A 25,657-nucleotide genomic window follows, 5' to 3' on the forward strand; every position below is an offset into this window, starting at 1 on the left:
TATTTCCCTTTTGTCTTTGCCTATATTCAGCACCAAGTAATTGCTACATAAATGGTTGTTGACTGGTTAAAGAATGTCTTGGAAACTAAGGACAGAGAAATTGTCAAAATGGAGGGCAATAGTAAGCAATGTCCAATGCTGAAGAAAATGCAAGAGGAATAAGATCTGAGAAAAAGTTATTGGATTTTCAACTAAAGTTTGAGTAGGTGGCAGGGCCAGGAAAAGGTTTTCTTAGGATAGGGGAGATCTGAATATATTTGGGGAACAAGCCCTTTCCAAATCGCTATAATTGTGCTATTGTTTAAGGTTATCTCCGACCCAACTACACACAAGGATGGCTCTTCCTCTGATCTCATCTTTCCCTATAAGTGTTCTATCTCTGCGTTCCATAACTAAAATTTCTCGATCTAATCATAGCTCTTGCCCTTTCTTCTCTTATGGGCTCACAGTTCTAGAGTTGGAAGGCACATTGGAGATTGTGCCACCTGCCCCTCCCCCCTTTAAAGCACAAATGAAAAAAAGCATGCGTGCTTCCTATGTCCCAGGTACCATGCTTAGCCCTGGGGAGACAAGTATCAAAGTGATGCAGCCTGGATGTTAAGGAATTTTTATTTTTTAAAGATAGATTTTTTTGGGATATCTTTATTTTTATACTGCCTAGATTTTCCTCTTTATCCCTCCTGTTGCTGCTTCCAGAGAACAATCCCTTATAATGAAGAATTTTTTTAAAAGCAAAAAGAGGGGCAGCTAAGTGGTACAATGGATAGAGTGCCAGCCCTGGAGTTAGGAGGGCCTGAATTCAAATCTGGCCTCAGATACTTTCTAGCTGTGTGACTGTGGACAAGTCACTTAGCCTAATTGCCTTTCAAGGAAAAAAAATAAAGTTGAGGGGAAAAAATCAACAGCACCTATCAAGACATTGAAAAATACCTGACATTACATTTAATGTTCCAGACTTGTGAAGCCACCTCACTACTTCTTAAACCTATTGCCCATTTTCACCAGAACCTTGTCATTCTGTCCCTTATCCCCCCAGATAATCTCTTTTGCTCTAGCCTCTTTTTCCTCCATTTCACCTTTACACTCTACTCTTACCTTGCTGCCTTCCTCTCTTGTCAATCCTTGCTCACTTCCTCCCTCATCTTCCTTTTCCTAGCCTAGTCACCTAATGTTGGATGCCTCTGGAGGAAGTCCCACATCTGGACTGTCCAGCTCTACTCCAAATGGATGTTATCAACTCACCTGAGTCCTTGCTGTTGTTCACCAGCCCTTTCTACTTGTCCCTAATTACTTTGTTTCAGTACCTTCAGTTTTGAACTTGGTTGACTTGCCCAAAGTCTTTGTTCCAAGCAGGAAGACTCATCTTTTGGAGTTTAAATTTGGCTTCAGACACTTACTAATTGTGTGACCCTGGGCAAGTCACTTAACCCTGTTTACCTCAATGTTCTTATCTATAAAATGAACTGGAAAAGGAAATGGTAAACCACTCCAGTATCTTTGCCAAGAAAATCCCAAATAGGATCATGAAGAGTGAGACACGAATAAAAAATGACTCAACAACAAAACAGATCAGGAAAGAAAAAATATGAAAGAAAAAAGAGACTATGTACTCAGGCCTACCTTCTACTAAAATTAATTGAGGGTTTGGAAATTGGAAGGTTGATTGCCGGGGGCTGATAAGCCCTTAGCATCTCTATCACAGTCCCTAGAATATCAGAGGACAGACTGAGGTGGAGAAGAAGCCTGTGAGCCAGGAATTGGACTTGGGAGGGTTAGTGACTTGGATCAGAACTTTGCCCCTCAAAATCTATCTATCTTCCCTCCTTGCCTTAGAGAATAGAGCCTTCTAATTGTCAGGGTCAAGGCCTCAACTTGCTTCCTCCTGATTCTTCCTCTTCCAAACTTTTCTGGCAGCTAGTCACATCAACTACCTCTTTTCCTTCAGTCTTTCTCTTCCTACTGGCTCCTTCCAGTCAGCCAGCAGACAACCCCAGTTCTTCCTAGCAGAAAAACTCGAGCACTTGATGCTACTGTCAGACTATCTTGTGTAATTCTTTTACAGCTCCTAGAAAGTCAGACTGTCTCCCCGTCCTTACTACCCCATCACTTCTTGGGGTGGGAAGTAGCCTACAGCCTCCTCATGTGATCCCTGAGCCCTTGATACTTTAGGTCCTTCTGATACTGGGTTGTCTCAGGATTAATCGCCATTCATTCTGCACCCTGGGAGAATATTTGTGTTTCCAAAAAAGAGATGGGTTCTTGTGTTGTGGAGCAGATTGTGATCTGTAAAAAGCACTTTGCAGTTGCCTAAATGCTGTTTTTCATTCTCTCATCTTCTCTTTCACTTCTGGGTCCTTCTTGTTTTGCTTTGGTGAATTATTTTTCAGAGTAGACCACATCTTTATAGTTATACCACTGGGTGGGATGTGCAGTGAATGTATGATTCCGTTGTGTTTGATTCTAAAAATGTGTAAGAATGTATTTTGCTGAATTACTTCAAAATGGTTCTTCTGCACAAAGAATGAATAAATGGAGATTGTACAAGACCGCTTGATACACATGCTACCACAGAAACTACTCCCTTCTAAGAGCCTTCAATTGTTCCAGCTAAGGCAGGTGTAGAAAAGGTGATATCTGCTCATCAAAACATTTCATGAAAGACACCATGCCCAGGGTCCAAGCAAAAAGAGAATCCCTGCAGATGGCCAAGTTCTCCAGATGCTGCTGTTTGTGAATGACCTTGTACTGATTGTATCAAGCCCCAGAAGATTTGTGATTACAGCAGAGATTGGCCGACAGGAAAAAAACAAACGTGTGAAAAAATCCCTATTGTCCAGACTGTTGTGCAAGTGTTTGGATGGTCAGTCTCCTGGGGTGGGGTAGCAGGACATGTGTCTGAAATAGACATACGATGGAACCATGAGCTGTACTCCACAGATGAGCACTTCTAATAGATCAAGAAAAACAACTAATGTTCACAAAATTATTCCTTTTCGTTTTCTTTAGCCAACTAGATCGAAGCATTTCTAAAGGAGTAAAGCTTTGAATTATTATAAAAGAATAATGGGTCTGACATCATCAAAAAGAACAACCGTTGTGTTCTGAAAAATGCATAAACTTTGCCTTTCTCATTTTGTCCTTGTGAAATATAATCTTCCTAATGTCCATCAGAGAATTAAAGCACTGAACGTTTTGAACTTCCTTCAAACATTAGCCAGCTGGCATATTTTCCTAGCAAAACATTTTGCGATTTGACCACAGACTCTCTCAATCAGTTGTTACTGGTTTGAATAATAGAATATGCTGTCATGGTGGGCACCTGATCATGAAAACTGATATCTGGAGTGCATTTTTATTTGGATTTAAAATGTTTTTACAACCCCAATATAAATACTGTTAATCTAGTCAAAACCCCTTCTCATAAGATTAAGGGATTGAAAAGTTTTATTTTAACTAGTTACATTCAGAGAAATTTATTGTAAGATAATGTGAGAAAACATTTTAAGTTTCACTGCCATTTATGTTAGATTTGATCTATTTTTAACTTAAAGGATGTTATAAGAGAAAAAATAGCACCTGGAATATTCAAGATAATTCATATAATTCATATTGTCTTAGAAATATCTGAACTGGATTAATTGGGAGGGGGGGTTAAAAGCATAGATGAGTGAATTATAGAGCTGTAATGAAAGTTTGAAATAATATCCTCATTTTAAGAATGAAGAAATTGGCAGGTTAAATGATTTGCCTCCCTTCACATAACCAGTTAATGAAAGAATGGGCACGAGAACCCCAGGGCTCCTGATTCTACTGCTTTCTGATTTATTGTATGTATGTGTATAATTTTTTGGGAGTATTAGACCTATGATATAATTGGTATAGGGAACTTCCAGTGAGAAATTCCTTCTATTGATGTCCACAGATGCTCTATCAATGTTGGTCTGCAAGTTACAGTCTTAAAGAGTTCCCTGTGGGCATGGAGAGGTTAAGTAAGTTGCCCAGGTTCACATAGCCAGTATGCTTCAGAGATAGTACTTGAACCCAGGTCTCCTTGACTCCAGAAGCTGATAGGTACACCGTACTGTTTCTTGTATGTATAAATGTAAATACAAATTGGAAAATATAAATCTGTCAAGTTAGAGGCTCCATGTTTCGAAATAAACTTCCTTTTGAAAAAAATTTGCTAATTGGGCTAGTCTTATGAAATATTTTGTTTTCCCAAGTTCTGATATAATGGACTATAAATTCCAGGAGACGCTGAAGATAAATTTCTTACCTATGAGCTTGGGTAGTTGCAAGGAACCTCAGAGATCACTTAGTCCAGTCCCCTCATTTTCAGATAGAGCAAACAGATTCAAGAAGGATGTGATTTGCCCAAATCAGGGAATTATTAACTAATGGCCAGGATGCAAGGCTAGAGCCTTTGATGCTAGTTTCAGCATTTAAAAAATAATACTATTTGGTCCCTACAAAGAAGAGCAAAGAAGTAACTTTCGGGTTATTTCAGGGATCTTGTTTTAAATATGATCATCAAATAGAGAATTAGGGAAGTAAATGTGAACTATTTCATTGGAAAAGCAACCAACCTGGGAAGTAGATCCAGGAGAGAGAGTTTAAGAGTTATCAGATTACTTGGAAGCCATGATTTACGAAAGAACCTAAATACAGACTGATGCATCTCTCTCTCTCTCTCTCTCTCATCTCCCCATCTCATCTCCTCTCCTCCCCTTTCCTCCTTTGCACATTAAATATGATAATCAAATAGAGAATTAGATTTTGTGGGATAAAAGGGGCAACATGGCAACATATAGCAGAATCCCTTCTTATATTTACAGACTTCTTTGACCATCATGTCCTTACCATTTATTGGATAAATAACTGCCAAAGAATTATTTTGTAGAGCTAGAAAAAATCATAGCAGAACTGATCTGGAAAAAGGTCAAGAGTATCAAGGGAATGAAAAAAATGGGAAGGAAGGTAACCTACCATTGCCAGTTCTCAAACTGTATTAAAAAGTGATAATCACCAAAGTGATCTGCTGCTGGCTAAGAAATAGAGTGATGGATCAGTGGGATAGATTGGGCATACAATAGTGTTTGATAGACCTAAAGATCCAAGGCTTTTAGGGTAAGAACTTAACATTGACAAAAATTGCTAGGAAGATTAGAAAGCAGTTTGGTGGAAACTAGGCATAGGCTCTCTCACCATATTCCAAGAGAAAGTCAAAATGTATAAATGATTTGTACATAAAGGGTGATATCATAAGTAAATTGTGGGAGCATGGAAAAATGTCTAGAGATAAGGGAAAAGTTTATGATCAATCAAGAGATAGAGAAGGTCACAGGATGTAAAATGGATAATTTTTATTACATGAAATTAAAAGGCTTTTAGCACAAGTAGAACTCATATAGTCAGAATTAGAAGGAAAACAGAAAAGTCGGGGAAAATTTACAGCAAGTTTCTCTGATAAAGGACTCATTTCTCAAATATGTAGGGAACCGAGCCAATTTTATAAAATTAAGAGCCATTCCCCAGTTGATAAATGGTCAAAGGACATGAACAGGCAGTTTTTATAAGAAGAAATCAAAATTATCAATAGTCACATGAAATAAATGCTCCATAAATGTGCTGTTGGTAGAGTTGTGAACTTTAGTCCTACCATTCTGGAGAATAATTTGGAATTGTGCCCAAGGGGCTATAAAACTGCATAACCTTTGACTTAGCAATACCACTACTAGGTCTGTATCCCAATGAAATCAAAGAAAAGGGAATAGGCCCTTTTTGTACACATATTTATAGTAGCTCTTTTTGTTGTGGCAAAGAATTGGAAATTAAGCAAATGTCCATTAGTTAGGGAATGACTGAACAAATTGTAGTATATGATTGTGATGGAATATTGTGCTATAAGATATGATGAGCAGATTGGTTTCAGAAAAACCTGGGAAGATTTAAATGAACTCACAAAGTGAGCAGAGCTAGAAGAGCATTGAAAACAGTAACAACAATATTGTAAGAATGATCAACTGTGAAAGACCTAGTTACTTTGATCAAGACAGTGATTCAAGACAATTCCAAAGGACCCATGATGAAAAATACTATCCACCTCCAGAGAGAGAATGGATGAGTTTTTTTTTCAATAGTTGCAATCAATTTATTAAAAGAGATTATTGGTTAGGCATCTGCAATGGTAACTTCAACTTCTACACCTGGTTCAATGCTGATAGAAGTGATCTTTTTAACAATTTCAGAAGGACTGTGCAAATCAATAAGGTGTTTGTGGATTCTCATCTGGAACCAATACCAAGTCTTTGAACCTTCACCACAAGGAGTTTTTCTAGTTGTGATTCCAAGTGTCTTGGTGGGCATTGTAATGCGAATGTAAATTTTAAAGATCTTCCCTGCCCCTAGGCTAAAGTGCACCAGAAGCCTGGGGAGGGAGGCTTGTTTTTCAGTAGATACTTTTTGATTGGCCAGTGGGTCAATAAGGTTGTTACATTCTCTGAGCCAGGAGAAGGCTATATAAGCCCTGATGTGTAGCTTTGTTTTGGGACTCACTTTGAGAAGTGTTCTGTGATTTGATCTGAATTTTGGGAAGCCATTGTTGAGAGTCCCCCGGCTTTGAAAAACCCAGAATGTGGAAACCCAGATGTTGACTGGGTATGGATGTAATGGTTGGACAGTTTGGAAATCTGTCTACTTGATGTTTCTGTCTTGATAATTATGCCTGTATACTTTGAGGTTCAGGGTGCTGACCTTTTCTCCTGAACAAGGTAAATGATATATGTCTGACTGATTAAAGTAAGCTTGTTAACCCATTTTGAGTTGCTTTCCTTTAACAAAGCAGATCCAAGAACCTGAGGTAGCAGCAAACCCTGAGGATGTGCTTGGGGTGCTTGCCGCTACAGGCATTCAAACAGGTCCCTTCACTTTCAAGTTCTTCTCTTTGGCCCCTCTGATTAGGTCGGCACACACTTTCTCGAGTGATTTCACGTTGCAGCTGGTCAGGGTGATCCGGATCTGGTGAATGGCCACTTTTGGCTCCACAAGGGTCTTGCCAGTGTCTTTGAACGCCATGGTGGCAGAGCAGCTAGCTTCCTGATCAGCTTATTCCTTGGTGAGAGCGAATAGCAGTGAGTCATGAGCAGGAGAGGTAGAGATTGATGACTCCAAGTGGCTGCAGCGGCAATACCTTCACCAAAGAACGAATGGATGAGTTTTTAAGGCAGATTGAAGCATGCTTTTTAAAACATTCTTTATTTTTGTTTTATTTTATTTGTGTTTTCTTTTGCTACATGGCTAACATGGAAATATGCTTTTTAATGACCTTATGTATATAATCTATACCGAATTGCTTGCCTTCTCAAGGAAGCAGCAGTAGGGAGGGTGGGAAGTTGGAATTTCAAATTTTAAAAAATGATTGTTCATTTTTTTACATGTAATCAGAAGTAACGAAAAAATAAAAACAATTAAAATATATAGATGAAAGAATCTATAAGTTGCTTTTTAAAAAATAACAATAATAATAATAATGATAATAAAAATCCAGTACCTCCCTACTGGAAAATATGCAAATAAGCTTTTGCCCTTTGGTTAAAAAGCAGAATTTCAAGGGAAACCCAGGACTTTTATAAAATTCTGAATCTGCCAATTTTGACTCTCACAAACTTTCTTTAAATTAACCACTTATAGAACAGCCAGATCTTTTCCCTTGATATATGTCTTCTAATAGTTGGTTAATAGCTCAAATTGGTTTTCCCTTTTTGTGGACAGAAGGGGAAAAAGGGGGATAACTCCAACACCAGTGTCCAACATAGCTTCAATTGTAGTGAAATTTAATTTGTCTTAAATTAGCAATTTAAAATTCTCATTTTGAATTATTCAATTTTCATTTTTCATCAGCACTCTGGAGAATTCACTGTCTCTCTTAGTGATGTATTGCTGGCTTGGAATCACTTACTACATGACAAACTAGACTTGCCATGTGAAGATATGGAAATGGTTGAACATTATAAAGACATTAGGAAGACCTATGATGCTTTTTTGAAGAACAGCAACATTTTTGACCTGACCGATGTGTACCGGAAGTGTCAAACATTGAATTCTACTTGTGAAAATAAAGTGATGTCTCCTGTAAGTTTTTTTTTCCTGTATTTCTAAAATGTTATTTTGCTTCATTAGGCTTAAAATATTTTAGTTTTTAAACAAAATGTGAGCTTTTATAAGCTTTTACAAAAAGGCTTCTTTTACTTTGGAGAAGTATGTTGAAAATAGAAAATGTCTGAAAGCTGCTCTTTAAAGATGTAATTTAGTGATAAGTTTTAGCATAGCAGAAAGAGCAGGAGCTCTAGAATCAGAGAACCTGGCTTCAGCTCCCCTTTCTGATGCTTGCTACTTATGTAACCTTGGGCTTAATATCTCGGAGCCTCAGTTTCCTCATCTGTAACAAATTAAGTTGGACTTGGTGACCTCTGGAGTTTCTTCTAGCTCTAAATCTCTGGTCTAGACCAAATTCTTTATCAAAGAAGATTTACTTCCAGGAACTTTCCTTTTTCTATTTTCATTGCTCCTATGATGTTATTGCTAGAGATCTCCTTTCCCACAAAACATCTCAAGGGTTATTTTTGTTTGCCTATTTAACTTTATAGATTGTTGTTTTTTGTCCTCTGTTCTTGAAGAAGACCATAACATCAGGATGATGATGTCATTACTTGCAAGTGAATTGGATTTAAGTGAGGTGGGGCTTTGCAAAGTCACTAGCCTCACTCTCTCCTTTGGAGCCATCTGGGGTCAATGGCAAGATATAGATCAGGATGATTGGAGATGGCCCTGGATGCTATGGGAGACCTTGGCCTTTTAAACTAAGGTCTTTCCCAGATCTCAGTTTGAGGCTACATCCAATCACCATTTAGTGGTTAAATAGGGGTAAAAATGAGGCAAAAAATGGCCTCTTTGACCTAGTTTAAAAAAAATCCATCTGAGATGGGAAGACCCTCAGGGTTTTCTTGTCAAAACTGAAACCATTGCTATTTAAACTCACTGTGAGCCATCTGAACCCAAACAATAACCCAGTGACCCACCCTTCCTTCTTTTTTTCTTCCCTTCTTCCCTCCTCCTTCCCTCCATACAGGGAATCATACCCTACCTGTGGGCACTCTACCTAAAGGAATATAAATCTTGATCACTGAAACCTAACAAGATATCTTGGGGTTTACAGGCTAGATTTCTTTTTTTTATGGACCATGCTTTAAAGCCAAATCACTCTGGTTCTCATTGATTGGCCAACAATAGGTCACAGCCTAAGCCTCACTGGGTCAGCTTCATAGATAATTAACTGATAAGTATATGAATGAATTCACTTTTTTGGCAAACTTATTTGATTATTTAATGATTATGGTACCATTGTAGTTAGTTTGGAATAGTGTTTATTCAGTGACAAAATTGCTAAGTAACATGTATTTTACATATAAATTAGGCCTAATACTACATTTTGGGCATAGGATTATAAAGGCATATTCTTAAGTATTTTAGGTTATCTGTGTTCTAAGTTTAGTGGAGTAAAAAATCTCGTTTTTTTTCCAGCTTGATTATGTTGCTATTAGGTCAAGGAATTTTTGAAGGTAATTAAAGTAAAAACAAGGGGCGGCCATTAAGAGCACCGGCCCCAGAGTCGGGATGACCTGGATCAAATCCGGGATGACCTGGATCAAATCCGGGCTCTGATACTTAGCACCACACCCAGAAATAACTTACTGTGTAACCTTGAGTAAGTTACTTAACCCCAATTGCTTTAAAAAAAAAAGTAAAAAATAACCAAAATAAAACTCTGATCTGCTTCTGTACTCCCCTATACGAAACTTATAAGTAGTACTCTTTGTTACCTTTACTTAATATAGAGATTTCTCAGCCTTGGTGTTAAAGCCCTTGGCATTCTTGCCACTAATTCTCTTCCCAGTCTATTTTCATATTTATTTCATGTACTCCTGCTGTAATCATATGGACTTGATGGCTCTTTCTTTATGTGGCATTTTATCCTCTGTCTCGTTTTGTATGTTGCAAAAATGATCCCATAGCCCTATATCAAGCTTGTAGGATTCCTAGCTTATTTTAAATCACAGCTTGTTGGGCATAATGGATCGAGACAGAAGACCCCTGAGATTAAAATTGGAAGTGGATTTTAATACCGAGGGGGGGACTGCCAGGGTCACATACCCAAATCAGACAGTCAATTGGCATGAACAGTATTCTGGTTTTTTTTTTTTTTAAAGCAATCGGGGTTAAGTAACTTGCTCAAGGTTACATGGCCAAGTGTTTCTGGGTGGGTGCTAAGTGTCTGAGCCCGGGATTCGATCTCCAGGTCTTCTCAACACTGGAGCCAGTGAATACAGCACCAGCCCTGGAGTCAGAAGAACCCGAGTTCAAATCCAGCCTCAGACACTTAACACTAGCTGTGTGACCTTGAGCAAATCACTTAACCCCAATTGTCCTACCTTCCCCCCTTCAAAAAACAAAACAAAACAAAAAGGTAGGATAGGAAAAGTCAGCTCAAGTCAGGGCTGATGTTAAGGGTGTGTGTTGTAGAACATCAGTGTGCAGGGCAAATCTGCTAGTTCTGATAAGATGACAATTCAAGAAAGACTTTTTTTTATCCTTTCTCATCTTTGTGGCTTTCAGTTGAAGCCCAATAATAATTCAAAGCAAACTGACTAGACTACTGCAACATATCACAAAGATTATACACTAGGGCTGGGATGGGTTTATGCCATGCATACAAGGCTGTTTCAATATTGGAAAAGCTATAAACATAACTCATAATATAATAACAAAAACAATAAAACTCACATAATTATGTTAAAATTGCAGAAAAAGCTTTTGAGAAGACATAATACTCATTTCTTAAAAAAAAACACTAGAAAGCATAGGTCTAAATGGAATTTTCTTTAATATAATAATATAATTAATATATAATTTAATTAATATAATTTAATATAATAAATAGTATTTATTTAAAACCAAGAATAAGCTCTTCCAATAAGATGAGGAGTAAAGCCCTTGAAGGATATCTGTTGTCAGCATTACTAGTCAATATAGTGCTAGAAATGCTAACTATATGGGGTGGCTAGGTGGCTCAGTGAATAAAGCACCGGCCCTGGAGTCAGGAGGACCTGAGTTCAAATCCAGCCTCAGACACTTGACACACTTACTAACCGTGTGACTTTGGGCAAGTCACTTAACCCCAATTGCCCTCCAAAAAGCAAAAAAAAAAATGCTAACTATAGCAATAAGACAAGAAAAAGAAATTGAGGAAACAAGTATAGACAAGGAAGAGACAAAATTGTCACTTTTTTGCAGGTGATATGATAGTACACTTTGAAAATCTTAGAAATTTGCCTATATAATTAACTGAAATAAGTAACAATTTCAGCAAGATATAAAATAAACCATACAAATCATCCACATCTCATGTATATTACCAACAAAATCCAGTACAAAGAGAAATTCCATTTGAAATAACCACAGAAAATATAAAACACTCAAGAGTCTTTCTACTAAGACACCCACAAGAACTATATGACCACATTTATAAAACTTTTACAGACAAATAAAGACAATTCATGGGTAGCCCAAGTCCATATAATAAACATGATACTACTACCCAAATTAATTTACTAATTCAGTGTCATATCAAACTACTAAATAACTACTTTATAGAACGAGGACAAGTAATACAATTTTTCTGGAGGAACAAAAAGACTATCAAAGGAATTAAAGGAAAAAAGTGGGAAGAAGGACAGCCTGGTGGTATCAGATTTCATATTATATTTCAAAGCCATAATCATCAAATGATTTGGTATTAGGTAAGAAATATAGAAGTTGATTTGTGGAATAGATTAGGTATATAATATACAAAAGCAAATGAACAAGTGTTTGATTAACACAAAGATTCCAACTTTTGGGGCAAGAACTTACTATTAAAAAAAAACTTTGAGGAAAGCTGGAAAGTAGTCTGGCAGAGATATCACTCCATATACCAAGATAAGTTCAAAATGGGTACATGATTTATATGTAAAGAGTGAAATCATAAATTAGAGGAACATGGAAGAAATAACCTATTAGATACATGGATAGAGGAAGAGTTCATGACTAAAAAAGAGATCTAGAGGTTCATAGGAGGCAAAATCAATAATTTGAGTACTTGAAATTAAAAAAAAAGTTTTTTTCACAAACATAATCATAGTTGTTAAAATTAGAAGAGAAGCAGGAAATTCTTTGTAGCAAGTGTCTATGATAAAAGCAAATTTCTAAGATATATAGGGAACTGATTCAAAATTAGGAGAATGAAAACCATTCTCCAGTTGATAAATGGTCAAAGGATATGAATAAGCTGTTTTCAAAGGAAGAAATATAAACTATATGTTATAATGATATAAATGATATAAACTGCTAATTAGAAAAATACGAATTAAAACAACTTTGAGGTATCACTTCACACCCATCAGATTGGTTAAGATAACAGAAAAGGAAAATGACAAATGCTGGAGGGGCTGTGGGGAAACAGGTACATTTAATGCTGTGTTGGTGGAACAATCTACAGGTCAAGCCATTCTGGAAAGCAATTTGAAACTATTCCCTAAAGCAATTAAATCTCAATGAGATCAAAGAAAAGGAAAAAGAAAAAGAACTTGTGCACAAAAATATTTATAGCAGCTCTTTTTGTGGTGGCAAAGAATTGAAAATTGAGGGGATGTCCATTAGTTGGAGAATGGCTAAACAAGTTGTGATATATGAATGTGATGGAATAGTATTGTGCCATAAGAAATGAAGAAAGGGAAAGCTTCAGAGAAACCTGGAAAGATATATATGACCTGATGCAAAGTGTAGTGAGCAGATCCAGATCACCAATTTAGACAACAAAAACAATATTGTAAAGGCAAACAACTTTGAAAAAACTTAGGAATGCTGATTAACACAGTGACCCATAACAATTCCAGAGGACTCATGATGAAACCAATCCCCAGATGGAGAGATGGTAGCCTCAGAGTGAAGACTGAGACATATGTTTTTGTTCTGATTTTGGACATGGCTAACACAGGAATATGTTTTGCTTGAATATGTATGTTTGTAATGGGTTTTGTTTTTCTTGCTTTCTCCATGGGAATGGGGGTGGTGGGTGGGAGAGAAAGAGTTTGGAGAAAATTAAATGTAGAAAAAAATTTTTTTAAAGATAAATTTGGGGTGGCTAGGTGGCACAGTGAATAGAGCACTGGCCCTGGAGTCAGGAGGACCTGAGTTCAAATCTGGCCTCAGATGCTTGATGCATTTACTAGCCATGTGACTTTGGGCAAGTAACTTTACCCAAATTGCCCTCCAAAAAGCAAAAAAAAAAAAAAAAGATAAATTGATATGGATTATGTCAGTTCAGTTTTACTCTGGGATTACTCTTGAGAAATGACTTTACTTGTCTCTCCTGAATTTCTCTCACCTGCTCTATGTGGTTCTTTGTGTCCCTAGGAAAGAATTAGGAAAAACTGAGAGGTAGAAACAGAAATAATAAGCCAGACAACTTTCCAGCTGCTTTTGGGTTAAATCTTTATAATGTGACTATTCTTTTATCTGAAGCAACTTATAAGTTATACATAAATGATTATTATCTTTAGTTGTTTCAGCTAATTAGGCCACAAACTATCACTTGTATAAGGAAGGGAAATATGGTAAAGTACTGTGTGTCCTTGGTCTTGTCACTTAATTATTCTAAGCCTCAGGCTTCCTTTTTTGTAACACTAGAAAGGTAAAATAAATAATTGGGAATCCTGTGATTCTATGAGCAGAAATACCATGGCAATCTCCTCTGATAAATCCTTGTCCTTACAGAAATATTTATTAGAATTTCTCAATCCCTGGTATTATAATGTAATCATTGTATCTTGTATCTTTATTGTAGGTACAACTATTAGATTTCATATCTGGCAGATCATGCACATCGTATAAAAATATAAATCTTTCTGGATCAGAATCTACAACCAGTAGATGCAACTTGGATAATAAAAAGGTATTGGGAAAGTGGGATTAGTAGGATATAATCCCAGAAACCCTTCTATAGAAGTAAGAGGCTGGATTTGGAGTCAGGCAGACTAGAGTTCAGATCCTGCCTGTCTTACTTGATAGCTGTGTGACCCTGGGCAAGACACTCACCCTCCCTAAGGCTTGTTTCCTCATCTGTAAAATGGGAGGGTTGGATTCAAAGACGTCTAAGTTCCCTTCCAGCTCTTAAGTCTTGGATCCAGTGATCCCTTGAATTTGAATGTAAGCTCAAGGACAAGCAGTGCTTCACTTTCATTTTTGTGTCTCTACTATTTACATGTAGTTCATAAGCTGTTCTTTTTGCTTAATAATTAGTGATAAATTGATTATGTTGTATCCAATCTTTATTAAAATGCAGCTCACATGTATGTGTGTCTATGTATTGTGAGTGGGTGAAGGCTGTGGTGGTGGTGAGACTTGAGTGGGTTTTAAAAATGTGTTCAAATGAAGCAATGACCAACATCTTGATTTATTTGCAAGTGTTAACAAATTGGTGGTAGAGAGAATGGTCTGGATCCTCATGTAACAAGTGGATGGTGAGAAAGAAGGGGCTGAGGTGAGGTGGTTGGATGGTGCTCTTACTGGCAGGAAAACATCAAGACTCCAAGATGTAGTTACAGTATTAGTTGAAGCATCCAGATAGTTTTCTTTTACAAGCACTACCTCACACAACCCTCTTATGAAGACTTTATTTCCCTAAAAAATTGGTTTTTTAATTATGATCCTAACAAACACCAAATAAAAAGAGAGTTTCCATATAGAAAGTAGAATAGAAAAAGGCATGAGACTGAATTAGATATGTGGCTATGGACAGATCAAAAACTGATTAGCCTTTTTTGTTGAAGGTGGTTTTAATGTAAGATGAATGATGAGATTCAGAGATCAGAGCTCCAATCATATGACTTAACACGTAAACAATACTTGGATACTTAGAAGAATCTGTGAGCTTATTGATGTCTGTATTCCCTTCAGTGATGAGACACTCTGTCCAGACCTTCTTATCCCATGTAACTCTTGTCTTCCTATAAATCCTCCCCAGGGCATCTATCCAAAGTGCGGGACATCCCATCTGAGTGCAATTCTTCATTAGCAAATGTTGCAGCTCACACCCACCCACCATCTGTTGCATTGTCTTTGCTTTCTTGCTGATCCACTTTGATGCTTTAGAGAAGATGCTTGTTCCATGACCAACAACCACAAAACATCACCAAAGAATATTAACATTAAAAAGACTGGCCTTTATTTCCAGTAGAAGCTTGCATTCATTGAAACTGCTGCTCGGTTTCCCAAAGGCAATCTAGCCTACTTTGTCCTGTTTAATTTTGTCCCCAGCTCATTGTCCATGCATAGTATCTGTCAAAGATAATTAATTATACTGATGGACTAGCTTGATGGTCTGACTGTGAGTCTCATAGACTGGGCAACTAATGAGTCAACCTATGTAACAAATAGACAAGCCATAGAAAATGGAGTGAAATACGTTTTTTTGCCCTAGTTTAGTTCACTCTTTTCCTCTATTAGGTCCAGCAAAAGTATGTTAAAGATCTCACAAAGGGTCTAGATCTCCTTTGGAGGTTTATAGAATTGCAAAAAATATTCTCAACAGTTTTTTTTCCCAGGAATATTGATATTAATGCATTCTTTAGTATACATTTTCATTGCTTATATTATTTCTAAGATGATCTGATTTACAAATTAGCTAGTCATTATTTTGGATCTCTGTTATATTTTAACCTGAGGATAGAACAGCATTCACTCTGTTTATTAGTAAATATACTTTTCCCATGTATTTTGTAAAGGGAAAAGCTATAAAACATGAAGTCTCGTGGTAGAAAATATTCTTAGAAAGTGTCAGAAGCACGCTAAATGTCTGAGGTAGCCTTCGAGTTAGTCTTGACAATAGATACAAAAGATATTTACTATTTCCAGTTTGGTACTTCTAGATGGAGTGGCCCTTTTTTCTTGTGTGTGTGTGTTTCTGTGTGTGTGTGCATGCACATGTGTGTGATTTGTGCTTTAGCTACACATGCTTTAGTTAGGCTAACTTGGTGCTATGGAAATTCTGAAGCAATAAATACAAATGCATAAGGATTCACAATCTCACTTTCCCCCCATAGTTTTGCTAGCTCTGTTCTATTTTCTCCCTTGTGTATTATTCACCAATTGGCACAAAGACTGGTTTTCTTCAATAAGAAATAAGTGGGGAGTGAAGGAATGAAGAAAAAAAAACTTGAATAAGATTGTTCAATATCAAAATAAGTTCTGCAAATACTTTTTGAGATCCATGGAATCAGTCCATTTCACAAAAACAAATAGCAGCATTTTTATTTTGGGTATCTTCAGAAAACCTCCAGCCTTGTGGATTTTTCCAATATATGCCATTTCTTCTGGATCAAAGAACCCTCCTTCTGTGGAATGCTTTTTGAGAGTGCCTCTTCAAAACCACTTGAGAATACTAGAGTGAGGGCACCATAACTGCCATGTTATCTGACCATAATGAGAGGGAGAGAACTCCAACTGTAGACATAAGTCAAAATGATTCTAACTGTGAAGAATCCAAGATATTTTTCCTTCAAGTTTGCCCAGGCCCACAAGTCAGGAGAGAATGTGCCAACCCTAGCAAGCAAGTTGTAAATGTGAGAACTAAAGCCTGGTCTTATACCCAGCAGAGAACTGGTAAATCTGTAATGATTCATCCTTTTATGGGGGTGGGAGCATTGGGATATATTAGATGTAGAAAAAATAGAGAATACAGTTACTGATAACTAAGAACTTTCACCTGCCTTGCTGGCTTTAATTTTTTGTCAGATTGAATACTTCTTCCAGATGTCAGAGGGATGCAAGTAGTTTCAAATGTTTAGTAGATAAGAGATATATGGAGGAAATTAAAAAAATTTATTTAACATTTAGCCTACTGCATTATAATTCTTTACAAGTGTCACCTGCTGTTTAGAAATTCTTTTAAGGGCAGAGTGTAAAAATAGATCAATACCTTGCTTCTTCCTTTAGTATCTCCAAAGCAAATTGGCATCTCCTGGTAGTTTACTACTTAGGTAATATGGATTATCCAACCTTACAATTTCTAGATATGTTTGTAAAGTTGTATAATTTTTGGAAAACCATTAAGGAATTGCATTCCTTTTTAGTGCTTATGGGGAGATGGGGGGGAGGGAAGGGAGGAAGGAAGAAGCATTTATTTAATAACAGCTGTGTGCCAACCACTATGCTAAGTGCCTTATAAATATTACTTCATTTGATTAGTGGACCAATAAGACCACAAGTGTTGAAGGTTTTTTAAAGACTATACAAAAAAAATACAATTTGAGATACAAGACCAGAAAAATTAAAATACCCCAGAATCCAAGCTAAATGTTAGAAAAACTATAACCAATTTATAACCAGAATCATAATCTGAAATTATAAGTAGTCTGCCATTTAGTATTTATTAAGTGCCTTTTATGTGTCTGACACTGCGCCAGGTATGGGAATAGAGAGATAAATGAACCAGAGACTGTCCTCAAGGAGCTTACATTCTGTAAGAGGAGACACATGAAATATTTATGCATATAAATACATACAAAATAAATGATAAGTAATTTAGGAGGGAAACACTAGCATTTGGAGAGTTCAAGTAAGATCGTAGCAAGTTTACTGTGTAGGGGAATGAAATGGTCAGATCTGTAGCTGAGGAAAATCATTTTGGCATTTATGTGGAGAATGGATTGGGGAAAGGAGGAGTTCGAGACTTTAGGGGAGACAGGGAGACTAATTAGAAGGTTATTGTAATAATCTAGGCAAGAGGAGATAAGGGCCTGAACAAAGGAGTATGGCCTTATGGGTGGAAAAAAGGGGATGTATGTGAGAAGTGTTGTGTCTGTAGAATTGATAAGGTTTGTCATCAGATTGACCCCTGATGGGGCCAGTGAGTATGTTGTTGTTGTTCATCCTTCCTTCTTGAAGAGGACCAGTGACATCAAGAGGGCAATGTCTTGACTTGCAAGTTGATTGGATTTAAGTGAGGCAGAGCTGTGCAAAATCACCAGCCTCACTCTCTCCTACAGTCATCAGAATTCAATGGCAAGACATAAGTCAAGATGACTGGCCATGGCTCCAGATGCATTGGGAGACCTTGACCTTTTTAAGCTAAGGTCTTTCCCAGCTCTCAGTTTGTCTGAGACAACGCCCATTCAGTAGATAAAAGAACTGAGGCAAAAGATGGTCTCGTTTGCCTTCACAAAAGAAGACTAGTGAGGATAGAGAGTTGAGGACAGTACCAAGGTTACAAAATGATTAAAAGTATGGTGATGCCATCACCAGTAATAAAATAGTTCGAAAGTAGTGTGGGTTTAGGGGGAAAAGATAATGAATTCTGTTTTGGAGATGTTGAATTTAAGATAATTATAGGACATTTAGTTTAAATGTCCAATAGTCAATTAGTGATCAGGGTTGGAAATCTGGGAGAGACCAGGGCTGTTTATATGGATCTGAGAATCATCTGTATAGTGATGATATTTGAACCTATAGTAGCTTATGAGACCACCCAGTCGGGGAGGAGAGAGACAGAGGCAGAGAGAGACGGGGACAGAGCCTTAGGGGACACCCACAATTAGGGGATATGATATATGGGATGATTCACCAAAGGAGACTGAGAAGGAGCAGTCAGGGGGAAGAGCAGCAGAGAGAGCATGAAGGGGAGATACAAAAACCTAGAGGGGAGGGAGTGCATAGGAAGAGAGGATGGGACAGTCAGCAGTGTCAGGCACTATAGAGAGGACAAGAAGGATGAGGATCAAGAACATCAGGAATATTAAAAGCCTCAAAACAAACATGAAGATGTTCATTCAAATATTTATTGAGCCCCTATTACAAACAATACACTGTGTGAAGGATTAAAATAAGCACGCATCTTACTGGAACCTTATCTTTGCTCAACTGTACATCTGGCTCTTGGCTGACTGGAAGTGTAGGGGTAAGTACAGACCTTGGGCAGTTTTTGGGAGTCAGGAGTAAAACCGTAGGAGGAACTAGGTCCTCAGTAGTGAGTGGGCAACCTGCCTGGGAATTTGTTCCCTCCCACCTCAGCCTTCATAGAAGATCTTCAAAGGATACCAACTAATGACCATTCATGGATGAAGATTCCTCAGGGATGTCCTCTTCACTTATCTGGGTTCAGCTCAGCATCAGTTTTTACCAAGTAGAGAATGTATTAGAAAATAGGGCATTCCCTATGACCCCAGCCCCTCTTCCTTTCAATTCTTTTCTTGGGTTACCAGGAAGAATTTCAGGTTTTCTGGGTATCATGTTTAACCATGGTGCCTTTTTTCCCCCCACTGGCTACCAGTGTGGGATGTATTCTGAGGTTCAAATACACCAATTGTGAAACATTGCCCACAGTGGTGATATTTTCTATATGTTTTTAGGATAAACTCTAGAATTTCAGAACTCATTGGGTCTTTAAAAATCTTCCTGCACACAGGAAGTCTTTGGGTTGGATTTTAGAGAATGGTTGGGAAGTTAACAGATTATTTGGAAACTTCATTGCTGCTACTTCCCGAGTAGTTCTTTGGGGGTTCCATTTTCTTCAGTGTGTGAAATTGTAACCCTCCAAATAATCATCTGATGTTTTATTGAACAGGTACAGTCAATAGCAAGGAAGATTATCTGTTCATATTTAAGCCTGTTGGTGAATTCAAAGAATGATTTAGCCTTGGCTCATATCATTAACATTCCTGACAGAGGACTTGGAAGAGAAGCCTTCACAGATCTCAAACATGCTGCTAGAGAAAAGCAAATGTCTGTCTTCTTGGTATGGAAATCTGAATTTTCAAAGTACTTCCGATATTTTATCATTGGGCTTAAAACTTTCCTATAATGTTGTTATAAAGAAGTTGTTTTTATTTCAAAGTACCTTATGGTTAGATTTCTTGAGATTCAGAAGAAATCTCATCTATATCACTAATTTAGATTCTAATAATTTTCTTTACATCTATGTACATGGGCTCCCTCACATAATTCTTTGACTGTTTTCCAAAGGAACTCTTTCAAGACTTTTTCTTTGCTTTCTTTATACAAAAGTTCATATTTGAGTAACTTTCAGCAAAGGTACTTCCATGGATCTCATTTTCTTAATTTGTAAAATGAAAGAGTTATACTAAATGGCCTCTGAGGACCTTTTGAACTCAGGATTTCTTATTCCATTATCTCCAGCCCAAACAATTTCCCCTTACTCTTGGGCATAAGTATATGAACATACGATCATAGTTTCATGGAATTTTAGAACTAGAAAGAAATTTATTCTAACCTCAATGGAAATAGAATATAGCTCCTGCCTCCAAGGAGCTTACATTCTGAAGACCAGAGCTGAAGGCCCTTTCTTCCCCCACTCTTGGAATATAACAAAAAACCCAAGAGGTATCCAATATTTCCACCTGCTCTGGTCCACTTTGACAAGAAGATATAACCTTTCCAATGTCTTACTCACAAGATTCGTTGGCTGAGAGGCAGAGATCCTGGCCTAAATAAATCAAACCCAGTAAGATGTTTGGACCTCTCTAACTTTAGACAAGATAACCCCCACTCAGAGAGGGGCAGTTGGGAAAGCTTAGAGTGAGCAATGAAAATGTGGCATTTACTTACTGGTAAGCCTCCTAATTTAGCACAATCCTCATATCTCAGCCTTTGCCCTGGCCATCCCCTCTACTCTATTCACTTCATCCTGGCTCTTTGAACATTTCTTTGTCAAACCATCTCTTTGCCATCTAATGTTGGTTCTCCTCTTTACCCTGTTTTAACTTGGTATTGCAGATAAAAATCTTTGGACCAAGATATTGATATCACATCTTAATATTGCTAAATAACTTCTTTTAACTTACAGGTTGCCACCTCATTCATTAGGATGATAGAGCTTGGAGGGAAAGGCTATGCACCTTCACCATCTGATCCTCTCAGGACACATGGAAAGGGGTTGAATAATTTTATTATTTTCATGGACAAACTGGAAGAAATTCTGGGAGAAATACCAAATCCAAGGTAATAGCTCATGTGATATTCATATAGTCAGTTTAAATTTTAATTCATTAACTTTCTTGTTAAAATTAACTTACTTTGTAAAAAGTATTAGAATTATTAAGTCAAGCTGAACCAGTGAATAGTGAATAGGCAGATGATGTTGTTGTTCAGTTGTGCCTGACTCTTTGTGATCCTATTTGGGGTTTCTTGGCAGAGACATTGGAGTGGTTTGCCATTTCCTTCTCCAGCTCATTTGACAGATGAGGAAGCTGAGGGAAACAGGCTTAAGTGACTTGCCAAGGGTCACACAGCTAGGAAGTGTCTGAGGCCAGTTTTGAACTCATGAAGGTGAGTCTCCCTGACTCCAGGCCCAGCACCTATCTGTTGCACTGCTTAGCTGCCCCCAAATAAGCAAATATTCGGCTTTTATGTAATTGACAAAACTAGAACCATATGGTTTTTGAGTTTTCAAGTTTTTGTCTAGCTTTGATGTCAAGATTTTTGCCAAAGGTGAAAATACTATTTTAATTAGCTCTCTCAAATAAGTTTGTTTACCACAAGTCTTTGGAAGAATTTCTAAAATTATGGAATTCTACGTGTGTAAGGCCTGCGTTCAAGTTTTGTCTCCTCCACTGGCTAGCTGGGGGAGATAGAATGATTCGATTCTACAAACATTAAGCATATATTTTGTGTCAGGCACTGTGACCACTTGGGGAAAGCAACAAGTACATGGATAAATAAACACAAAGTTATGAGACTGAAGATTCAAAGTAACAAAAAAGAGCTCAGTACTGACCTTGTGTGAAATTCTGAAATGAATTGTTCTTTCTTTGCCAAGGAATTGAATGATCCTTGGGCTGAAAAGTACTGAGCAAATCTAGTTTATGAAGAATGGATGGCCAAGACAAGTAAGAAGATAATAAAGGCCACCCAATTGTCCTTAAGAGTTCACAGTGCTACCTAAGCTCAGCGCCCTCCCAGGGCTGGGAGATGAGACTGCTCAGCCTTTTAAAAATTATTTCTTATTTTTTGCTTTTTAGAGGGCAATTGGGGTTAAGTGACTTGCCCAAGGTCACATGGCTAGTAAGTGTGTCAAGTGTCTGAGTCCAGATTTGAACTCAGGTCCTCCTGACTCCAGGGCCGGTGCTCTATTCACTGCGCCACCTAGTCGCCCCAGCCTTTTTTTTTTTAAACGTTATTTATTTATTTTTAGTTTTCAACATTCATTTCCACAAGATTTTGAGTTACAATTTTTTCTCCCTGTCTTTCCCCTACCCCCTGCCCCAAAATAGCAAGCCTACTGAAAACCCCTTCCTCCAATCTGTTCTCTCTTATATCTTCCCTCATCACCCCCCAAATTTTCTAGTAGGGCAAAATGGATTTCTATACTCCAGTGCCTGTATATCTTATTTCCCAGTTACATATTAAAAAAAAACCACATTTTTTTTAAACATTTGTTTTTAAAATTTTGAGTTCCAGATTTTTCCCCTTCTTCCCTCCTCACCAACCTCCACTGGGAAGATAAGCAATTCAATATAGTATAATACATGTATACTTACCCAAATCATTTCCATAGCAATTATATTGTGAAAGACTAACTATATTTCCTTCCATCTTATCCTGCCACCCACTTATTCAATTTTCTCCTTTGACCCAATCCTTTTTCAAAAATGTTTGTTTCTGACTACCCTCTCCCCCAATCTACCCTCTCTTCTATCATATCGTCCCCTCTCATCCCCTTCCTCCCTACTCTCCTGTAGGGTCAGATACCATATTGTGTATGTGTTATTTCCTCTTTTTTTTTTTTTTTTTAAAGCAATTGGGGTTAAGTAACTTGCGCAAGGTTACATGGCCAGGTATTTTGTGTGGGTGTTAAGTATCTGAGGCCGGAACTGATCCTGGGTCTTCCCAACTCAGGGGCCAGTGCTCTTACTCACTGTGCCACTTAGTCACCCCTGTTATTCTCTCCTTAAGCCAAAGTCAATGAGAATAAAGTTGTCCCATTCCCTTTCACCTTCCTGCTCTTCCTCTCCATTGTAACAGTTTTCTCTTGCTTCTTTTATATGAGATAATTTACCCTAATCTATCTCTACCTTTCTCCTTCTTCCAATTAATTCCTTTCTCACCTCTTACTTTAATTTTTTAGATATCATCCTTTCATATTCAACTCATCCTGTGCCCTCTGTCTATGTATACATGAATATATGTATGCCCACACTCACATATATATTTATATACACATACACCCTCCTATACATTCATATATATGTATGTATACCTATATATACATATGTATTTCCTTCAACTATCTTCATACTGAGAAAAGTCTTATGAGTTACAATGATCATTTTTCCATGTAGGAATGTAAATAGTTCAACTTTAATAAGTTCCTTATGATTTCTTTTTCCTGTTTAACTTCTCATGCTTCTTGTATTTGAAAGTCACATTTTCTGTTCAGCTCTGATTTTTTTCATCAAGAATGCTTGAAAGTCCTCTATTTCATTGAATGACCATATTTTCCCCTGGAGCATTATACTGAGTTTTGCTGTGTGGGTGATTCTTGGTTTTAGTCCTAGCTCCTTTGACCTCCAGAATATTATATTCCAAGCCTTTTGATTCATTAATGTAGAAGCTGCTAGGTCTTGTGTTATCCTGATTGTGTTTCCACAATACTCAAATTATTTCTTCCTTACTGCTTGCAATATTTTCTCCTTGACCTGGGAAACCTGGAATTTGGCTATAATATCCCTAGAAGTTTTCTTTTTGGGATTTTTTCAAGAGGTGATCAGTGAATTTTCTCAATTTCTATTTTGCCCTCTGGTTCTAGAATATCAGGGCAATTTTGTTTGATAGTTTCTTGAAAGATGGTGTCTAAGCTCTTTTTTTGATCATGATTTTCAGGTAGTCCAGTAATTTTAAAATTATCTCTACTGGATCTATTTTCCAGGTCAGTGGTTTTTTTTTTCTTTTTTTTCAAAGGCTTTATTAACTTCTGATTTACATCATTCATTTCTGCCAGATATTGAATTACAAATTTTCTCCCCATTTTTCTCCTACCCACTGTCCCAAAATAACAGTCCTACAGGATATCCCCTTCTCCAATCTGCTCTCTCCCATATTTTCTCCTATGCCCCAGTGCCTGTATATCTTATTTCCCAATTACATGTAAAATAGTATTAATAATAGTATATATATATATATATGTATATGTATATATTTGAATATTTGATTTTAAAACTTTGAATTCCAAATTCATTCCCTTCCTCCCTTGTCACCCACCCTTACTGGGAAGATAAGCAGTTCAGTATAGGTTGTACATGTGTGGCTAATGCAAAACAATAACATAGTAGATATATTGTAAAAGACTAACTATAGTTCCCTCCCTCCTATCCCACCTCCCACTTGTTCTATTCTCTATTTTGATCCCTTCCCTTTTCAAAAGTGGTTGCTTCCAACTTTCCTCCCCCCCAGCCTGCCCTCCCTTCCATCATCCCCCCTCTCATCCCCTTCACCTCCTACTCTCCTGGAGGGTGAGATACCCTATTTAGTGTGTATTTCATTCCCTCCTCAAGCCAAATTCAATGGGAATAAGGTTGACCCATTCCCTTTTGCCTTCCTATTCTTCCCCTCCATTGTAACCATTTTGCCTTGCCTCTTCTATATGAGATAGTTTACCCCATTCTGTCTTTCCCCATCTCCTCTCATTATATTCCTCTCTCACCTCTTAATTTCACCTTTTAAATATCATCCTTTCCTGTTAAATTTGTCCTGTGCCCTCTATCTATGTATACCTGTAAACATATATACACACATTCACATATGTATTCATATGCCCATATACCCTCATATATAGACATATATATATATATTTCTATTCCCTTCAACTATTGAAAAAAGTTTCATAAGTTACAATTATTGTTTTTCCATGTAAGAATAGTTCAACTTTGATAAGTTCCTTATGATTTCTTTTCCCTGTTTACCTTCTCATGCTTCTCTTGCTTCTTGTATTTGACATTCAGACTTGTATTCAACTCTGTTTTTTTCAGCAAGAATGCTTGAAAGTCCTTTATTCCACTGAATTACCATATTTTCCCCTGAAATATGATACTCAGTTTTGCTGGGTAGGTGACTCTTGGTTGTAATCCCAGCTCCTTTGACCTCCAGAATATCATATTCCAAGCCCTTCAATCCCTCAGTGTAGAAGCTGCCAGATGCTGGGTTATCCTGATTATGTTTCCACAAGATTCAAATTGTTTCTTCCTGGCTGCTTGTAATATTCTCTCCTTAATCTGGGAATTCTGGAACCTGGCTATAATATTCCTAGGAGTTTTCTTTTTTGGGATCTTTTTCAGGAGGTGATGGGTGGATTCTTTCAATCTCTATTTTGCCCTCCGGTTCTAAAACATCAGGGCAGTTTTCTTTGAAAACTTCCTGGAGGATAATTTCTAGGTTCTTACTTTGATCATGTCTTTCAGGTAGTCCAATAATTTTAAATTTCTCTCTCCTGGATCTATTTTCCTGGTCAGTGGTTTTTCCCATGAGATATTTCACATTGCCTTCTATTCTTTCA

General features: G+C 37.4%; 2 protein-coding genes across 6 annotated transcripts in view; one reads left to right on the forward strand and one right to left on the reverse strand.

Moving 5' to 3' along the window:
- The window catches only part of PARPBP (PARP1 binding protein), a 74,602-nt gene that overhangs the window by 9,574 nt on the left and 39,371 nt on the right, over positions 1-25,657 (forward strand). For 2 of the 5 annotated variants that reach the window (XM_069095252.1, XM_069095253.1), the window contains 4 exons: positions 7,900-8,130; positions 13,940-14,047; positions 19,715-19,885; positions 20,954-21,108. In XM_069095252.1, coding sequence (XP_068951353.1) covers positions 7,900-8,130; positions 13,940-14,047; positions 19,715-19,885; positions 20,954-21,108 — 665 coding nt within the window. Of the gene's footprint in view, positions 1-7,899; positions 8,131-13,939; positions 14,048-15,118; positions 15,185-19,714; positions 19,886-20,953; positions 21,109-25,657 lie in introns of those variants that run through there. The other 3 variants (XR_011169710.1, XM_069095254.1, XM_069095255.1) reach the window with 3 other exon arrangements.
- Positions 6,172-7,440, reverse strand: LOC138166649 (small ribosomal subunit protein uS10-like). The gene is made up of 2 exons (XM_069095092.1): positions 6,916-7,440; positions 6,172-6,393 (listed from the first exon to the last, which is right to left on the reverse strand). Exons 1-2 carry the CDS (start codon positions 7,072-7,074, stop codon positions 6,172-6,174), a joined length of 381 nt encoding a protein of 126 aa, XP_068951193.1. The 5' UTR covers positions 7,075-7,440.

This window comes from Petaurus breviceps, unplaced genomic scaffold, assembly GCF_028583685.1.
Source record: "Petaurus breviceps papuanus isolate PSGF00001 unplaced genomic scaffold, PetGlider_PUasm1.0 225, whole genome shotgun sequence".
Classification (NCBI taxonomy): Eukaryota; Metazoa; Chordata; class Mammalia; order Diprotodontia; family Petauridae; genus Petaurus; species Petaurus breviceps.